We start from the raw sequence: 20699 nt of genomic DNA, 5'->3' as shown, positions 1-20699 counted from the left end.
TCCATCTGACGAAGGAGCAGCGCTCCGAAAGCTAATGGCATTTGCTACCAAATAAACCTGTTGGACTTTAACCTGGTGTTGTTAAAACTCTTACTGTGCTTATCTACATCAACAGCGATGAAGTGGAAATGGTTGAAAGCTTCAAGTTTTTAGGTTTTTCAGATGCACCATAGAAAGCATTCTTTCTGGTTGTATCTCAGCTTGGTATGGCTCCTGCTCTGCCCAAGTCCGCAAGAAACTACAAAAGATTGTGAATATAGCCCAATCCATCATGCAAATCAGCCTCCCATCCATTGACTCTGTCTACACTTCCCACTGCCTCGGCAAAGCAGCCAGCATAATTAAGGACCTCACGCACCCCGGACATTCTCTCTTCCACCTTATTCCGTCGGGAAAGAGAGACAAAAGTCTGAGGTCACGTACCAAACGACTCAATAACAGCTTCTTCTTTGCTGCCATCCCTGCTGTCAATGGACCTACCTCACATTAAGTTGATCTTTCTCTACACCCTAGCTATGACTGTAACACTACATCCTGCACTCTCTCCTTTCCTTCTCTATGAACGGTATGCTTTGTCTGTATAGCGCACAAGAAACAATACTTTTCACTATATACTAATACGTGACAATAATAAATCAAATCAAGAAAGCGTAGAACTCATTTGAAAGTGCCCTGCATCACATATAATGTTGCTCATTACCAAAAATATAATCTTTAGCAATAAACTGCATATGTTTGGTGTTTAATCACTTTATTTGAAATGCTATGTGGTTTGGTTTACAAAATTTATAAACAGTGCGCTCATTACAGTAATGCAAATCTTCTGGTGTGTTTAGCAATTACCTCCATATAAACTAAACAGGAAATTTAAAGGTCATTCAGTAAAGGGGAAATCAAACTAAGTGGAATAAGTATTTACTTAGAAAGTTTACAATTAAATTATAAAATCAAACTTTTGCTTCATTGCAGGTATATGTCAAAAACATCATGAAACATAAATTACAATTAAAGCCTTGAGGTTCTTAAAAATGCAAAGTTCATTTTCTGTACAGCATATTTCTTTTAAAAAGGTAAAAGGAAAGAATGAACCCAGTATGCAATATAGCTTGCAAAGATAGAATGACAGTTTAAGAAATAGCAGGATTTTTGTTAAAAAGTGAATATTCATTTTTTTTGTATTTACAAAGGATATTTCACTTAATGTGTGAAAGTGGAAACTTTTAATCGATTAATTGACATTTTACATGTAAAATATAGAACAAGGCAGTTAAACAGTCATTTGCTGGTTAATATGAAACACTAATCGTGTAGTTTGGCTTAAAATATCTGCTCCTTCTTCTCAGTGTTGCTATTGGATGCCACACAGTAGCTACCTGCACACCAGTTCACTTTCATAGAATAGTAGGATATTTGGGAATCCTCATTCATTTTCCTTTATTCCCCATGTACATTTCTTCAGGTTATTTACAGCCCAGACTACGTCACTTCAGCTGAGTTGATCGACTGCTGGGAGCCAAGAGGCTGGTGGTCGGCGTTGACAATACTGTTAGAGTCATCAGAATGTCCTTTCTTTGCATGCTACTAAAATGCTTATAAAACAACTATGGACTAACACCATTCAAGTGTACAAATATGTACAATGAAAGTACCTCCACTGAAAATTGGAGGATATTTGTTGCTAGTTTTCCCCACGCATCAGCTTTACTTCATAAAGTGTGTTTAATACAGTTCAATGTGTCAGAATATAGGTTACTGTGTTATATAAATATGAGGTATTGCTCGACCATGTACAGTTGCACAGCAACAGTAGAAAATCGAAAACTGCTTATTCAGTCGAGTCACGAACCTCCAGAACACTTTTCAGTTCAAATCTGCCTTTGCGGCCTGCATGCATTCCACTGAACAGTGAATATAAATTGCAAGAATCACGGCTTTCTTACTGTGCAAGCTGTGTATGATAAAGTTGGGGGCAGTTTGATACAAAAAGACAGGGCACAGTTAGAGTGAACCCGTGTCATTAATGAACCTAGATATTCTTTTTAGAGAAAAATAATAGGTTTAATACTTTGCTGTTTCACATTTTTAAAAATTATTACTTTTGTGTTAGTAATGATTGCGGCCTCATCCTTTTCTGGAGAAAAAATAGTTCATGCTTCTGTATCCACTTCCACCTCCGCTGTTTGTGCCATGTCAGCATCACCGAGTAATTCAGTTTCTGGTACCAACATTTTGTCATCTTGGACATTCTCAGCTGCAGGTACTTCATCTACAACAGTGGGTTCATTGGGCTCATCTTCTGTGCCATTTGACTGGTCTGGGATCAAAGCAATGCGATCTGTACCGGATGCATTTGAAGGCGCTGTTGTTACATAACCCGTGCTTGTGGAGCCACTTCCACTGTTGTGGGAACCCGTCTTTGGTACGATCTGTGGGGGTAACTGCTGAGGCATCTGCATCTGGATTTGCATTGGGTAATAATTTGGCAAGTAGGCCCCATAGGCTGGCATCGGCTGGTAGCCATTTACTGGAATGTACAATTGGGGCGGTGGAACCATCGGCCGTATCTGTCCTTTTACAGGTATGAACTGAGGGGGTGGAAAGTGTGTTTTTTGCTTTGGTCCCACATATCTTGCATTACTAACATTACTGACTGGACTGGTGCTGAGGGAGCTAGTCTGTGTGGCATTGCTGCCCCCAGAAGGAGGAGCTGAGCTGTTATAGTTGGACAGATTTTCCCATGTTCGGAGTCTTGTGTGGATATCTTTAAACCGTGGCCTTCTAGATGGAAATTCATTCCAACACTCCAGCATCAGACTGTATACCCAAGCTGGGCAGTCATCTGGACAAGGCAATACATGACGGTTTCTTATCATTTCTATGACATCTTGATTGGAATACCCACAGTATGGCTGCAGGCCATAGCCAAATATTTCCCACGCCACTACCCCGAAAGACCATATGTCGGAATCAACAGAAAATTTGCCATATATGATAGCTTCAGGTGGCATCCAGCGGATCGGCAGAAGTGAATTTCCCATCAGCTTGTAGTAATCTGCAGAGTAAACCTCTCTGAAAATTCCCAAATCAGATATTTTTACATGGAGTTTATCACAGACTAAGACATTCCTAGTGGCCAGATCCTTGTGCACAACATGGTGGCCGGACAGGTATTCCATGCCTGCTGCTATCTGAGTCACAATGTGCAGAAAGTCAGCTGGCTCCAGTGCAGACTTCACTGTCCTGTCATCATCACTACTTCCAACATCTGAATGTGGTGATCGCATCACTAGGAATTCATGGAGGTCACTCTGGGAAGGGTAACTGAAGATCATGCTCATGGGCTGTTCCTTGGTCACTATGCCGAGCAGGCAAACAATGTTCGGATGCTGCAGCCGAGATCGCATCAAAGCTTCATGTTTGAACTCTTCTCTGAGTGACACCTCGGTTTTATCCTTCATTGTTTTAATAGCTATGACTTGTGCTTGTTCGCCAGGGCCTGTACTGTACAGATGTCCCTTGTACACTTTCCCAAATCGATCCTCTCCAAGTTCTTCCATAAATCGCACTGCAGATAGACATATATCTTTCAATTTTCCCTAGAAGGATAATCCAGAAGAAATCAGTTAACAAAAATATCAGAGCTAGAATTGCACAATGTATTTGAAATTGGGCTGGTTAGATTACAATTAAAGTTTCCATTAAATTAATTTACATAATCACAAATTTAAAGTCTTTGATAAGTCGGTGGAATTGGGCAGTGCAATAAAACAATAATTTATTTCTATTTCTTTCCATTACACATTATTCCTTGCTGTATTTAAGAGCGCTAATCCAGTGCAGTTTTGTTAAAACAAATAAAATAGATAGACCAGCAAAAATAAGCATTTTTAACAAGGCCACCACCTGCGAGTAACCCAACTCAAAATCACTGAAAATAGCTTTTAAAAACCATACTGAACTGTATAATAGTTTCATTGATATACACTGGTCAGTTCCTTGGGAAATTAAATACTTTTGATGTTAAAAAAATCTAACGTGACTATTAAGGTTCGTGCGCTTAAGAAAACGAGGGCATTTTTAACAGGCTTCCCAAAGTACCATGGGTGGAATCCTGTAATGTCAACCTGGAGCATGTTTTTTGTGGGTGGAACCTGATTCGCGCAAACTGAATCTTAAACCAGTGGAAAAGATTGAGGAAAACACCAACATAGCTCACTCATGTTTAAAATGCCCTGATCTATTCTGCTAATTCAATCGCATTTACCTAGATTGCACTATATTTCTAGTTTTAAGTCAAAACCCTCTTCTCAATATCTCATGCAATTTATAAACAATACCAACTTTTCCTGTTTTTTTAAACAACATGTTAACCTTTTAAAATTAAGGCCTATTTTTTCCAAAGTAAACTTTAGACTAATCCATAAACAAAGACCACTTTAAACTAATCAACAGGTGGGCAATATATTTAACATTTACCTTGATATGGTGAGAGCTGAACAAATGTACAGCACATAAAATTCATGTAATTGAAGAATAAGTTAATTTGAGCTCATTAAAATTATGAACTATGATTCCCCCTTGCCCTCCCCCCTCCCCCCCACCAACTGCTGATCTTAACTGAGTTGTGGGGATGAAATAGTGGATGAAATGCACCAAGTCTTTCGTCCTGTTTAGCAGTTGTTGTCATGCTTGAGGCATTCTGTGATCACTGGCATGAAGTACATCGTTAACACCAGAAATCACACTGATTTGTATTGCAGAGAATTCCTTTTGATTAGTTATAATTTTAAGTTTGTTTGTGCCAGTTTAAAAACAGACACATTTTAATAATAGTCAACCAAATTGGAAATATAAATAAATGAGTTAACAGTTGTTTTCCATGTGGTTAATAAGAATTGAGTTTTAGAGACGGTCAGCTATGTTTTTTAGCAAAGGAGTTATGGCAGATAACTTCGGAGAAATGAAATGAAAATAAAATGAACGGGTATATTTGATTTTTAAGTGCCTATAATATGCTGACACATAATAATTTGATTAGAATCATGAGAGGAGTACAGCACAGAAGAATGACATTTGGCCCAGTGAGTCTGAGTCAGGGAGTGGGTGGCACCTTCTCCATCCCACTGCAATTTGTTCTCCTTCAAGTGTTCATCTAATTCCCTTTTGAAAATTTTTAAATCTGCTCTCCCCACCCTGTAAGGCAGTGCATTCCAAATCCTAATAATTCCTTGTGTAAAAATAAGTTTTTAAACTCATGTCACTTCCGGCTTTTTTGCCAATCACTTAAATCTGTACCTTCTTGTTTTTGACCCTTTAGCCATCTGAAAAAAACCTCTTTATTTACACTATCTAAACCCTTTGTGATTTTAAACACCTTTATCAAGTCACCTAATTTCCCCTCTCTGCTCCAAGGAGAAAGCTCCAACTTCTGAATTCTATTCACATTAACTTAATTCTCGTAAATCTCTTTGGTACTTTCTCCAGAGCCTTCAAATCCATCCTCAAGCGTGGTGATCAGAATTGGAGACAATACTCCTACTGGGATTGAACTAGTATCTAATAACAGTAATTAATAAACACTTAAGTATAACTTCTCAATTTTGTATTCTATACCCAAGATTCCATTTACTCATTTAACTGTGTTGCTAATCAGTCCTGCCACTCTCAACGATTTGTGCACATGCACCCCTGTATCTGCTCCTGCCTGACGTCTGCTCCTGCCCCCCCCCCCCCCCGGGACGTCTGCTCCTGCCCCCCCCCCCCCCCCCCCGGGACGTCTGCTCCTGCCCCCCCCCCCCCCCCCCCCCCCGACGGCTGTTCCTGCAGCCCCTGATGTCTGGGTTTGCACCCGCATTAAAATTGGAAGTTTAAAAAAAACGTTTGGTCTCTCCTCACTCTTCCTCACAAAATGCATCATCTCACACTTCTCTGCATTGAATTTCTTCTGACGCGCATCTCCACATCTTGAATTTCTTCTGCCAGGCATTTGCCCATGCCAACATCTGCCTAGGTCTTCTTGAAGTTTGTTCCCATCTTCCTCTCTGTATATTTATGCCTCCAAGTTTCAGGACATCTACAGATTTAGAAATTGTACCCAATACCCTCACATCCAAGTCATTAATGTACATCAAAAACAGTAATTGTCCTAATACTGATCCTTGGGGCTTTTGATACCTCCCCCTTATCAATAAAACAGCCACTCAGCACAACTCTTTGTTTTCTATCCCTTATTTCATTTTGTATCTATGCAATAAATCCCAAGGGCTTCAATTTTCCTAACAATCCTAGTATATGAAAGTTTACAGGTACATCATCAACTGCAGTGTTCTTATCTTCCCTCTCGGCTCTCCTTTATTAGAGCATGCTTGTCCAAGTGGCTTTAGTGTTAATACAAGAACTTCACATCAGATTGTTGTTATACAACATTAAAGCAAGTAGTCCTCTCAGCTGCTCACTGAGTAAATGCAGTGTTCGTCAACTACTGTCCACAAAGTCTTGGAAGATCCCGCTCTGCCATGATTTAGACTGAATTAGGTGAACTTGGTTAGAGGAGCAGCAGATGTACTATTGGTCCGAGAGGTGCTTCTGCTTTTGGTTACTGTCCCACGTCACCCGCTAGAATATAGGGACATTGTGTAAGGGATTGAGTTCAACTGTGATACATCATAGCCTGCTAACAAGCATCATAAAGCTTCACAGATTAAGAAAACTTCATTGGGTGATCTATGGATGAATGAAATGCAGGTGGTGGTGGGGGTTAGGATGTACTTTTTTAATTAGAATCCAGCGCAAAATGAAAGGAAATTGATTGTTCTGGAGAGAAGTGTTTGGACTTTGACTGCTTAATAAAATGGAAAGCTTTATTATTTTATTGTTCATTCATGGGATGTGGGTATCATTGGCAAGGGCAACAGATATAATTACCCACAAGGTGGTGGTGGGTAGTCACTTTTCTGAACTGCTGCAGTCTGTGCGGTGCACCTATATCCCCAGTGTTGTTACAGAGAGGCTTCCAGCTCCCGCTGAATGCAGGCAAGTTCTGCTTCAATAACAGTTGTACTGAACACTGCAATCATCAGCAAATATTCCCGCTTTTGATTTTATGGTGGAAAGTCATTAATGAAGCAGCTGAAGATGGTTGTGCCAAGGACAATGCCCTGAGAAACAGCTGCAGCAATATTCTGAGGCCGAGACGAGTGGTCTCCAACAACCACAACCATCTTCCTTTGTGCTCGGTATGACTCCAGCCAGCGGAGAGCTTTCCCCCGATTCCCATTCACTTACATTTTACAAGAGATTCTTAGTTGGACAAATGTCAAGAGCAGCCACTCTTAGTTCATATCTGGAATTCAGCTCTTTCGTCCATGTTTGGACAAAGGCTGTAATAAGCGATGGAGCCAAATGATCTGGCAGAATGCACACCAGACATCAGTTAGCAGACTATTGCTGTGTAAATGCTGCTTGATAACACAGGTAACAGCACCTTCCATCACTTTGCTGATGATTGAGAATAGACTGACACGGCAGTTTTGGCTAGATTGGATTGATCCTGCTTCGTGGACAGGGCATACCTGGGCAACTGTTCACCTTGTCAGGTAGATGGCAGTGTTGTTGTTGTATTGGAACAGCTAGACCAGTTTTGGAGCACAAGACATCAGCACCTATAGACTTTGCTGTATGCAGTAAACTCAACCATTTCTTATCACGTGAAGTGAAGTGAATTAGCTGAAATCTGGCATCTATGATGGTGAGTACACAGGAGGGCGCAGAAATGGATTATCCACTCAGCACCTCGCGCTGAAGATGTTTATAAATGCTTCAGCCTGGTCTTCTGTCCTCAGATGCTGGACTCGTTATCATTAAGGTTGGGGATGTATAGGCAGCTTCCTCCTGTTGTTGTTTACTGTCCATTTCCATTCATGGCTTGATGTCACAGGAGTGCACAGCTTTAGTTTTAGTTTATTTATTAGTGTCACAAGTAGGCTCACACTAACACTGCAATGAAGTTACTGTGTAAATCCCCTAGTCGCCACACTTTGACACGTGTTCAGGTACACGGAGGGAGAATTTAGCATGGCCAATGCACCTAACCAGCACGTCTTTTGGACTGTGGGAGAAAATCAGAGCACCCGGAGGAAACCCCCGAGAAGAGAGAACGTGCAGACTCTGCACAGAGCTGGGAATCGAACCCGGGTCCCTGGTGCTATGAGGCAGCAGTGCTAACCACTGTGCTACCGTGCTTTGATCTGATCTGTTGCTTATGGAATAGCTTAGCTCCATCCAATGCTGCTTTCACTGTTCAGCATGCATGCAAGTGCTTTAGCAGGTCGTGATCTCATTTTCAGGAATGCTGGATGCTGCTGCTTTCACTCCTCGCTGATACAGGGTTGGTTGCCTGGTTTGATTAGAATTGTAATTTAAGGGATATGTTGGGCCATGAGATCATAGATTGTGGTTGACTTGTTGCAATCCTATTATGGAGTATTTATGTTTAAAGAAGAAATCTGAAACACCTAGCAATTACCCAACAGACCCATGCACAAGATTTCATGTTTTTTTAACAAGAACATTATTGTAGATAAATATAAATTAAACAAAGCCAGCACCACTAACATAACACTGTAGCTAATGAGTAATATGCAATTAACTCAGTTCTACTTTTAACTTGTCCTCAGGAGTTCCCTTATCTTACAAAATCTTGAAGGCGGATTCACTTTTCATCGGACCAACCAAAAGGTATGCCAAAGCCCTATGGAATTCATTTTATTACTTTTTAATTCATTCAGCGGATGTGGGTATCGCTGGCTGGGCCAGCATTTATTGCCCATCCCCAATTGCCCTTGGACTGAGTGGCTTAATAGGGCACTCCAGAGAGCATTTAAAAGTCAACCACATTGCTGTGGGTCTGGAGTCGCATGTAGGCCAGATCAGGTAAGGACTGCAGCTTTCCTTCCCTAAAGGACATTGGTGAACCAATATTTTTTTTTATTTTTACAGCCATTGACAATGGGTTCATGGTCATCATTAGATTTTTCATAGAATCACAGAATCCCTACAGTGCAGAAGGAGACCATTTGGCCCATCGAGTCTGCACCAACCACAATTCCACCCAGGCCCTATCCCCGTAACCCCACATATTTACCCTGCTAATCCTCCTGACACTTAGGAGCAATTTGCCATGGCCAATCCACCTAACCTGCATGTCTTTGTACTGTGGGAGGAAACTCGAGCACCCGGAGGAAACCCACCCAGACACAGGGAGAACGTGCAAACTTCACACAGACAGTCACCCAAGGCTGGAATTGAACCCCGGTCCCTGGCACTGTGAGGCAGCAATACTAGCCACTTTTAATTCCAGATTTTTTTATTGAATTCAAATTTCACCACCTGCCATGGTGGGATTCGATCCAGGTCACCAGAGCATTACCCAGGATCTCTGGATTACTAGTCCAATGACAATGTCACTACACCACTGCCTCCACCACTGTTCTATCTATCCTCTGAGGTGAGATTGTATAAGAATTCTTCCCTTTGCACTTCACTGTGCAATTCACCAATCCTCTTTAACGACGGTGGACTCTTCAGCTCCTTGTCCTGGCTTTGGACAGACATGAACTACTTTACCCTGGTCTGCTCTTTCAAAGCTGACTGTTTTCTGGCTCAAGTCTCTGTGAAACCAACTGTAGATTTCTTCCTCTAGCTTCAGAGCAGGCAGATATTCCAGCTATGTTACCATTTGTCAAATCCAAACTGAGATTGAGACTCCACCAGTATTCTATATGATGAACGATAATATTCGTTTTTTCTCTGCTCAAGGGCAAACCTGACTAACAGTCATTTCCTTTGGCTCTCCCTGGAATGACCAGTTACCGTTGGCTTGACAAATTTCAAACTTTTCTTTGTATAGTTCAATGAGATCTCGAATGCTCATTAATGACAGGACCTCAGTTTAACAATCCTCTGCAAATACAGCATCTCCAATAAGGAGGACTCCTTCATCATTGCACCGGTTTGTTGGTCTGGATTATGAACTCAAACACTTAGAGATGAAAATGTTGTCCCGTTAAGTTGACATAAGTTGATAGGAATTGAAAACCATGTAACAATGTTAAAGTATTATGATACTAGCATAAAATTACCTGTTTGTGAGGGCTGATGAGTGGCATTTCCATATCCTGACTGGGAGAAGCCATCAGCTGGCGCCGCTGCGGAGAAGGTGTAGATGCTTTGTGTTTGTTTCGACACATGCAGATTAGGAAAAATAGCAAAGCAATGACCAATGGAATGGCAATGCTGGGGACAAGAATGTAGAGGATCTCCATTTTGCTATTTTCACGTGGATCTGCAGAAATAAATGGGTTAATATTGTTAATATTGCTCAAAGTTGCTCAGAGTGTCTTAGTTGAGAACCTCTGTATTGCAAGAACCATAAACATCCTTTTTATTTGTTATAAGCTTTTGTTGTTTTAATAATGTATTGAAAGGACAGTTGGAGAAGTGACTTGTTAGGAATTCTTGAGGGAGCTAGGTTCTCACGCAGTTAAACTGTAGAGTAACAACTACTATGGTGTCAACTTAACTTGTTCCTAGCTCAGTGCCTGCTCTAACCAATTCTTCTATTTACATTATTAGAGTTTACTAACAAGACATTTTTGTTTTGCAAGAATGGTGGAAAGAAATAAAAGGAAGTTAGCTTCATAATTTAGTGTTCAGGGAACCTCACTGCTGGTAGTGTAACAGTGTGCAAATCATAAGCTGCAGCAGCCGTCAACAACAATTTAGTGCATATAAAGTTTCTGGTGAGAATACAATTTTTTTGACAAAAGTGCAAGTTGAGGAGCTAAGAGAAGAGAAAGAAATGCTATTTGTAGAATCATTGAATGGTTAGAGCACATAAGGAGGCCATTTTGCTCAGCTGATCCAAGCTGGATCTCTGAAAAAGCAAGTCACCTAGTGGAACTCCCCAATCTTTCTCCAATAGCCCTGCAAATTCGTCCTCTTCAGATAAAAATCAAACTCCCCCCAGTGACTTAATTGAATCTGCCTCCACCACAGTCTGCAGTAGTGCATTCCAGATCCTAAACATTCGCCACATAAAAAATATTTTTTGCCATCACTTCTTTTCCTAATTACCTTGAATCTGTTCCCTCAGGTTCTTGATCCTTTCACCAATGGGAACAGTCTCTACCCACCTACTCTGTCCAGACCCCTCGTGATTTTTGAATACCTTCATCAAATCTCCTCTCAACCTTCTCCTCTTAAAAAAAAACATTTTTCTTCACATTCCTCCTAAAGCGTGGTGCCCAGGACTGGATGCAATACTCCAGTTGAGGCTGAACCAGTGTTTTATATAAGTTTAACATAACTTCCTTGCTTTTGTTCTCTAAGCCTCTATTAAAAGCCTGGGGATAACTGCTCCCTCAACCCCTGTCCTGCCAATTTCAAGGATTTATGCACATATATACCCATGGTCGTCTTCTCCTCATCCCCTTTAGAATTGCATCCTTTATATTGTCTCTCCAGGTTCATTCTCCCTTCTATGCATTACATTTCATCTGTCATGAGTCTGTTCATTCCACCAACCTGTCAATCTCTATTCTCCTCACAATATTTCCAATTTTTGTACTGTCCACACATTTTGAAATGGTGCCCTGCACACTAATATCTATGTCATTAGTATATATCAGTAAAAACAAGAACCCCAACACTGACCTCTTGGGGACCACTAATACAAACCTTCCTCCAGTCCAGAAAACAACCGTTAACCATTACTCTTCATTTCCTAACAATCAGTTTCAGATCTATATTGCTACTGTCCCTTTCATTCCAAGAGCTCCAACTTTGCTCATCAGTCTTTTGTGCAGCACTTCAACAAACGTCTTTTGGAAGTTCATGAACATCACATCAATAGAATTACCCTAATCAACCCTCTCTTTTACCTCATCAAAAAACTTAAGCAAGAGAGCTAAACAAAATTTGCCTTCAACAAATCTGTGCTGGCTTTCCTTAATTAACCCACATTTGCCCATGCAATTATTAATTTTGTCCTGAATTATTATTTTTAGAAGCCTTCCCACCACCCGAAGTTAAACTGACTGATCTGTACACCCACTTTTTGAACAAGGCTGTAAAGTCGGCAATTCTCCAGTCCTTTGGCTCGAGGTGGTGCCAAAGGAAGATTTGCTAAAAGAAATGCTTTTCAGTCACATTTAAACCTTACTTTCTCTGCCTATTGGCACCCTGTTTATCTGGCATCAAGCTACGGGTGAATCAAAGCCTTTTCCAGCTGACCATCAAGAAAACCCGTCGTCTCACTTGAATGGGTGCAAATTGAGAGAGGTGACTCAGTGAGACCTTGGAATCCTCATGCATCAGTTGCTGAAAGTAAGTGTGCAGGTACCACTGGCAGTAAAGAAGGCAAATGGTATGTTGGCCTTCATAGCAAGAGGATTTGAGTATCAGAAAAGGGATGGTTTACTGGAATTGTATAAGGCATTGGTGAGGCCACACTTGGAGTATTATGTTCAGTTCTGGTGTCCTTATCTGAGGAAGGATGTCCTGGCCATAGATCCTGGGATAGCAGGTCTGTCATATGAGGACAGGATTAGACAGGGTTCAGATTCAGAAAGAATGTTCTCAATGGTGGGGGAGTCCAGGACCAGAGGTCATAGTTTGAGGATAAGGGGTAAACCTTTTAGAACTGAGGTGAGGAGAAATTTCTTCATCCAGAGGGTGGTGAATGTGTGGAATTCACTACCACAGAAAGTAGTTGTGGCCAAGGCGTTGTCTGATTTCAAGAAGAAATTAGATATAGCTCTTGGGCCTAAAGGGATCAAGGGATATGGGGGGCAAGGGTGGATCAAGATATTGAATATGATCAGCTATTTAAAAGTAAAAAGTAAAATTTATTTATTAGTCACAAGTCAGGCTTACATTAACACTGCAATAAAGTTACTGTGAAATTCCCCTAGTCGCTACACTCCAGCGCCTGTTCGGGTCAATGCACTTAACCAGCACGTCTTCCAGACTTTGGGAGGAAACCGGAGCACCCGGAGGAAACTCACGCAGACACAGGGAGAATGTGCAAACTCCACACAGACAGTGACCCAAGCCGGGAATCGAACCCGGGTCCCTGTGAAGCAGCAGTGCTAACCACTGTGCCGCCCATAATTATCATAATGCATGGCGGAGCAGGCTCGAAGGGCTGAATGGCCTACTCTTGCTTCTAGTTTCTATGGTGTTTGACAAAAGTTCCAACCCTTATCCACAGCAGTATCTCCATCCTCATTCTAAGCAGATGACACAAAGTCTTAGTGTCTTGACTGACCCAGAGTTCCAAACTCATTACCACCACATACTTTGAAACATTGCCTTTTTCTAACCCCATTTTACTCCAATTGTCAGTGAAAGTCAACCCCTCACTTTCATTCCCTTGATTCAACATTTCACACAGCCTCGTCTCGCACCTCCCTAAACAAACTCCATCTTATCTGACGTTCCATTACCTGCTTCCTCTCCTACCCTGACACCCAACTGCTAATTATCTACATCCTTTCAATCTCCACCTGCTTCCCCTCTTCCAATGCACAAAATTCAAAATCTTTATCCCGGATTTACAAATCCCTCAATGGCCTCACTTCATCCCATCTCTGCAGCTCTGTATCCGAGCCCACACTCCCCAACTGCCAGACTGTCGATTCCATCTCCCCCATCCCCTGTGCTTCTCATTTGGTGACATACCTATTACATACTATCGGAAACTGCCTTTTTCAACCTCGGTGTTATACTCCAATCTTTAAAGAGTTTTCTAACCTGGTTCTGCAGTAAGTTCTCCGAAATATCCTACTTCTGCTGAGTCTGTGCTCTCATTCTCAAAGCACTTTGGTTCATTTTATTGAAATGAAAGGCACTATACAAATGAAGGATGTCCTTGTTTATGTCTTGCACAATGTCATTTCATGTTAATGTCACCCTCTAATTAGAACCCTGCATTTGCATTGCATTGCTCCCGTATCACAATAACATCTGTGTCCCTGGACATCCCTACCCAGGTCCCTTGTTGAGCTTGCGGGACCTGGGTCTTGGGTAAGGTTTGGAGCAGGCAATCTTGGGAAGGGATTATGGGCCTCAGACAGCTTTTCTGCACAATGTTGTGTTTTCCAGAAACCAATTTACAACGTGAAGAGAAGACTTCCTTTGCAAGTTGTTGTAATGCCCGCTCTGACAAAGGGTCACCCAGACTCAAAATGTTGGCTCTGTTCTCTCTCTGCAGATGCTGTCAGATCTGTTGAGATTTTCCAGCATTTTCTGTTTTTGTTTCAGATTCCAGCATCCGCAGTATTTTGCTTTTATGCTGTAATTCAGTCTTACTTCCTTTCTTTAACTCTGTTGTGGTGCCCTCCAGTGGTCAATTCAATATTGCAGCAAGCTGCATTTGCTGCCCTCTTTTTAGGTCAAACCAAATAAACAAACTCAGATTAAGTCAGGACAAAGTAAAACAACATGGTGAATGCACAGTTGTACTGTTTACTCCGTGACTTCATTGGGAGCACTGAGTTGAAGCTAGTCTCTGTGGGACCTGTTTATATTTGGATTTCTTATCTGTGAGATTGCTGTTCTCCACTCATTTCATTGATCATGTCACATCAATATACACTGGTATTTGTAATTCAAAAATAACCCGACACAACCCAAATTTGAAGGGACAAAATCCATCAGTGGTTTTCTGCATGTATGCTGACATGTGTATATGCATAGATGGGTATCGGCAGCCATTTCTGTGGCCATCTTGCATTGACAATTGACAGCATACCATTGCAGAAAAATCAGGATTCTATAAGCCATGTTGTGCTACATTGTCAGTATTGTATAATTAAGCAACATTCTCCTTTTCAATGATTCAGTTTCAGTCTTTTTCTCTCTCATTTATATCATAAAATAATACTGAAGGAGGCCATTTGGTCCATTGTGCTTGCTTTTTGGTAGGGGTCTTCACTTAGTCCCACTTTCCTGATAGCTCTGTAATTTTCTTCATTCTCAAGTATTTGTTCAGTTCCCGAATTAAAGTCAATACCAAATCTGCTTTCACCACCCTTCCATAACAATTCACTGTGCCGGTCGCTGGGTAGGATTCTCCAATCTCATTTGCCCTGCCCCCGCTGTCAGTGAAAATGGAGACTTTGGCGCTCAGCCAAAACTCCATTCACTGCAGCGGCACTGGAGAGAATCCCAGCCATGGGCGAAGTCAGAGGTTTCCAGCGTCTGTTCCTTTTGACAATCACCCTAAGTCTGTGTTGTCTGATATCCACACTTTTGCCACCAGAAATAGTTTCCCTTTATTTAATTCAGATTTGGAACACCTATCAAATCTCCCCTTAACATTCTCTGCTCTATGGACAACAATGCTAGTGTCTCCATGTGACTCGGGTCTTTCATCCCTGCCACCTTGCCAATAAATTTCCTCTGCACCTTTTTAAGGTCTTGATATCCTTCCCAAAGTCTGGAACCCAGAAATGAACATAATATTCTATCTGAAAACCAGCATGGATTTATCAAAGGTAAATTGTGCTTGACTAACTGGATTGAGTTGTTCGATGAAGTAACGCAGATGGCTCATTAGGAGAGTAAAGTTAAGGTTCAGATAAAATTTCAAAAGACATTTGATAAAATTTCACATTATGGACTTGGTAATAGACTTAAAGACTTTATATCAGTTTAGTAAAACTTCCTTGTTTTTGTATTCTATGGCTCTATTAATAAAGTCAGAGATCTGATATGCCTTTAAGTTGTCCTGCCAACTTCTAACGTGTATTTAAAACCCTAAATCAGTTTCTACACTCGCTTAAAAGTTGTACCACTTTGTATATCATGCGTCTCATTTTCATGCCAAAATGAATCACTTCATGTTTCTCTGCCTGAAATTTAGTCTCAGTAAGAAGTCTCACAACACCAGGTTAAAGTCCAACAGGTTTATTTGGTAGCAAATACCATAAGCTTTCGGAGCACAGCTCCTTCGTCAGATGGAGTGGATATCTGTTCTCAAACAGTGCAAACAGACACAGATATCAAATTACAGAATACTGATTAGAATGCAAATCTCTACTGGCTGGCTGTAGAGATTTGCATTCTAATCAGTATTCTGTAATTTGATTTCTGTGTCTGTTTGCACTGTTTGAGAACAGATATCCACTCCATCTGACGAAGGAGCTGTGCTCCGAAAGCTTATGGTATTTGCTACCAAATAAACCTGTTGGACTTTAACCTGGTGTTGTGAGACTTCTTACTGTGCTTACCCCAGTCCAACGCCGGCATCTCCACATCATGAAATTTAGTCTGCCATTTGTTTGCCCACTTCACTTGTCTGTCGATATCCTCCTGAAATCTGTTACTTCCCTCCTCATTATTTGCTATATTTCTGAATTTCACATCATCTGAAAGCTTCAAAATTAAGTCCTGTATGCACAACTCAAGGTTATTAATATATAAAAAAGAGCAGTAACCACAAACTGAAAACAAAATCATCGCTACTTACTGCCCCTTAGCCAATTCCATATCCATGCTACCTTTAATCCTATTAGCTTTAAATCTGCTCACAAGTCCATTATGTGGAACTTTATCAAACATCTTCCGAAAGTCTCTGTACAACATCAACTTCATTGACCTCATCAAACCCTCTCCATTACTTCATCAAAGAATTCAATCGAGTTAGTCAAACACAATTTGCCTTTAACAAATCCATCCTGGTTCTCATTTATTAACAAATACCAATTAAATTCTATCCCAGATTATCATCACTAAAAAACTGGCCAATTACTACCCTTACTTCCCTGAGTAACCTAGAATGTAACCACCTGGACTGGGTGAATGTTCTACTTTTGAGTACTGCCAATCTTTAAAGTAATGCTCTTGATCTATGTTTATCCAATGCAACCTCATTACTACTTTCTCCTGTACCAGTACATTGACAGCACCCTCGTCTCACGTGAAGATTGATTCAAAGTACTCACTTAATACCTCAGCTATGCCAAGTGTCTCCATAAGGTGGTCTTTTTGGTCCCTAATAGGCACCACACTTCATTTCACTATCCCTTTAATATATGTGATTTGGGTTCTTTTCTATGTTGTTTTGTCACATTCTCGCTTTGTCCTTTTATTCCTTTTCTTAGAACCTTTCTGTATTCAGCTTGGTTATCCACAGCATTATATTTGTCAGAAGCTTCTGTTTTCTTTCTCTGATATTGTTCAATTACTATTCTGCCTACCATTTTTTAAAACTTCAATCCACCTGAACCAGGATCTCTTTTCAATGCGCAGGAATAAGTCTTACTCCAGTTAAGCATTTTTATGCTTGACTGCACCTTGCTTTTTTCCACAACTATTCTAAACTTGATGATGTTATGATTACTGTTTCCCAAATGCTCTCCGGTGTATCATTCTTCTCTTCTTTCCCAGTTCCAGCACTGCTTCCTTCCTCATTGGGCTGGAAACACAGTGATCAAGATAGTTCTCTTGTATACATTTCAGGAATCTACTCCCTCGCCCCACACCTTCTTTTCCCTCTAAACTAGTACCATCCCGGTCTATATTAAAAGACATGTGTAGTCCCCCATTACCACTACTTCATTGTTCTTGCATCTTTCCACAATTTGTCTGCAACTTTACTCCTTTATTTCCTTCCCAGTGTTTGGTGGCCAATAGCACACACTCAATAACATTATTGCTCTTCTCAGTTGTGGCCTAATTCTAATCAAGTAGATTCTATCCATCACCATTTAATTACATTGTCACCTCAGATAGAAGGTTTTTATTTCAAGGTCCATTCCTGAGATTTGAGCCGAAAGAAAATCTCGATAATCACTCCAGTGCAGTACTGCGGGAGTGCTACACTGTTGATGGTGCCATTTGTGATTAAGATGTTAGATCTGGCTGCTTTCTCAGGTGGACCCAAAAGCTATCATGGCACCATTCGGAAGAAGAGCAAGGGAGTTATCCTTAGTGTCCTGGCCAATATTTATCTTTCCATCAACATCACTGAAATAGAATATCTGGTGATCACATTACAGATGTGAAAACTTCCTCTGCACAAATCCACTGCTGCATTTCCTATGTTACAAGAGTAACCACACTTCAAAAGTAATTCATTGGTGTGAAGGGCTTTGGGACATTGAAGTTGTGAAAGGTGCTTTTCAATGCAAGTCTTTTTTCAGTTCTATAATAGTTACTTTGATCAATACTGCAACAGCCCTGCTTTTATTCCCTTTCCATTTTTTCCGAACACCATACAGCTAGGGATAAAGCACCCAAAGCTCCCATTCCTTGAGCCAGTTCACTAATATTGCTACTAAATCCCAGTCCCACATGGTGATCTTGGACTGAGGTTCAGTAACCTTATGTGCCATACTGTGCCCATATATGCACATGCCCTCCAAATTGGTGGCACAGTGGTTAGCACTGCTGCCTCTCAGTGCCAGAGACCCGAATTCGATTCCTGGCTTGGGTCACTGTCTGTGTGGAATCTGCACGTTCTCCCCATGTCTGCGTGGGTTTCCTCCGGGTGCTCCCACGGTATGAAGGACATGGTGGTTAGGTGCATTGGCCATGTTAAATTCTCCCGAACGGGCACCGATGTGTGGCGAATAGGGGATTTTCACACAAACTTTGCTGCAGTGTTTATGTAAGCCTACTTGTGACACTAATAAATAAACTTTAAACTGCCTCAACTTCTCGCTTCCCCCATTTCATCCCTCCTAACACTGAAGTATTCTTTACACTACTGCCAACTGTTTCCTCCAATCCTGTGCATCTTGCTTTACTATTTCACCCTTATGCACATCCATTTACTCAACGTGTTTACATCTTATCCAAAGCACTAGTTAACCTGCCGGTGAGGACACTGATCCTAACTCTGCTGATAGCAAACTCTTCCTGTCTACCCCAGAATTGGTTCCAGTGTCTTAGGACTCTGTCGCCCTTCTTCTGGCATCATTTCTCCAGCTATGTGTTAGCTGCATCTCATTAATCCTATACTCACTAGCCAGCCCAGGGCACTTCTTAAACATTATCCGGAGTTCCTTAAACTCTGCTTGTAGAACCTCAACCCTTTTCTGGTTCCCACATGAAACAAGACTTGAGCACTGTATTTATACTCTAAGCTTCTTGCGATGCTCTCATTATTTTCAAAATAATCTAATTTGGTTTCAAACTTGTGTAGAATTAGGATGTTTATACTGTGAGTCTCAATCCATGGGCTGTGTGCAAGCAAAACTCTTCATTTATTTTACAGGCCACTCTTTTCGCCTTACTAAATTTTGCGAGTATGTTGGTTTTGAAATAGGTTGTTCTCAGCACTGCTTTCTCATTGGTGACTAATTACTAGATCCATTACTGAGGGAGCAGTTGCTTACCAAAGATTTCTAAATTCACTGGTCTATTGGATTCAAAATGGAATACAGAATATAGAGTGGGTATGTAGATTCAGTTGAAGCAAATCTGGGAGAGTTAGGGCAGAGCACATTGGAGAGAGCAATAGTTCTTGTGCTTGGAGAGAGGAGGTGCAGAATTTAATGCCCTCCCTGAGACAAGTTTGAGGCCGGTAGTTGGGGTGGGTGGGTGGGTGGGGAAAGCATTGTGTAATCAGGTTAGAGGGTGTGGGATGGGTCACCACTGCCTTCCTGACTTTGTTACGTCTGGGGTGAAACATAGAAACTAGAAGCAGAAGCAGGCCATTCGAGCCTTGATCATGGCTGATCATTGAATTCAATATCCTGATCCCCCTATCCTCCCATATCCCTTGATCCCTTTAATCCAAACAGATATCTCTCTAATTTCTTCTTGAAATCACACAATGTTTTGGCCTCAACTACATTCTGTGGTAGGGAATTCCACACATTCACCGTTCTCTGGGCGAGGAAATTTCTCCTTCAGTTCTAAAAGGTTTAGCCCTTACCCTCAAGCTATGACCCCTAGTTCTGGACTCCCCCACCACTGAGAACATTCTTTCTGAATCTACCCTTCTAACCCTGTTTAGAATTTTACAAGTTTCTATTAGATCCCCTCTCACTCTTCTAAAATCCAGTGAGTATAATCCTAACTGACAGTCTCTCCTCATATGACAGACCTGCCATCCCAGGAATCGGTCTGGTAAACCTTCATTGTACTACCTCTATAGCAAGGACATCCTTTCTGCGATAAGGACATCAAAACTGCACACAATACTCCAGGTGTGGCCTCCCCAACACCCTAATTTCAGTAAAACATCCCTATTCCTACACTCAAATCCTCTCACTATGAAGGCCAACATTTCACTTGCCTTCTTTACTGCCTGCTGTACCTGCACGCTTACTTTCAGCAACTGATACACGAGGACTCCAATGTCTCGTTGAGTATCCACCTCTCTCACTTTACACCCATTCAAGTAATAATCTGTCTTCCTATTATTGCTACCAAAGTGGACAACCTCATTTATCCACATTATACTGCATCTCTCATGCAGATGCCCACTTAATCAGCCTGTCCAAATCACGCTGAAGCATCTCTGCATCCTCCTCAAAGCTCACCCAACATTGTATCATCTGCAAATTTGGAGATAATACATTCCGTTCCCTCTTCCAAATCATTGATATATAATGTGAACCGTTGGGGTCCGAGCACAGATCCCTGTGGAACCCCACTAGTCACTGACTGCCCATCAGAAAAAGACC

General features: G+C 41.3%; 1 protein-coding gene across 2 annotated transcripts in view; it reads right to left on the bottom strand.

The window, feature by feature from the left end:
* Positions 1-737: 737 nt before the first annotated feature.
* ror2 (receptor tyrosine kinase-like orphan receptor 2) overlaps positions 738-20699 on the bottom strand; it is a 256291-nt gene continuing 236329 nt past the window's right edge. Inside the window, exons 8-9 of one of the 2 annotated variants that reach the window (XM_078215390.1) lie at positions 10140-10342; positions 738-3596 (exon numbers count right to left, since the gene is read on the bottom strand). In XM_078215390.1, the coding sequence (XP_078071516.1) occupies positions 2148-3596; positions 10140-10342 (1652 nt within the window). In that variant the 3' untranslated portion in view covers positions 738-2147. The remainder of the gene's footprint in view (positions 3597-10139; positions 10343-20699) is intronic. The other variant, XM_078215389.1, reaches the window with a different exon arrangement.

The sequence above is a fragment of the Mustelus asterias genome, chromosome 6 (assembly GCF_964213995.1).
Source record: "Mustelus asterias chromosome 6, sMusAst1.hap1.1, whole genome shotgun sequence".
NCBI lineage: Eukaryota > Metazoa > Chordata > Chondrichthyes > Carcharhiniformes > Triakidae > Mustelus > Mustelus asterias.
The sequence above is the reverse complement of the archived record's forward strand: the minus strand, read 5'-3'. Positions and strand labels throughout refer to the sequence as shown.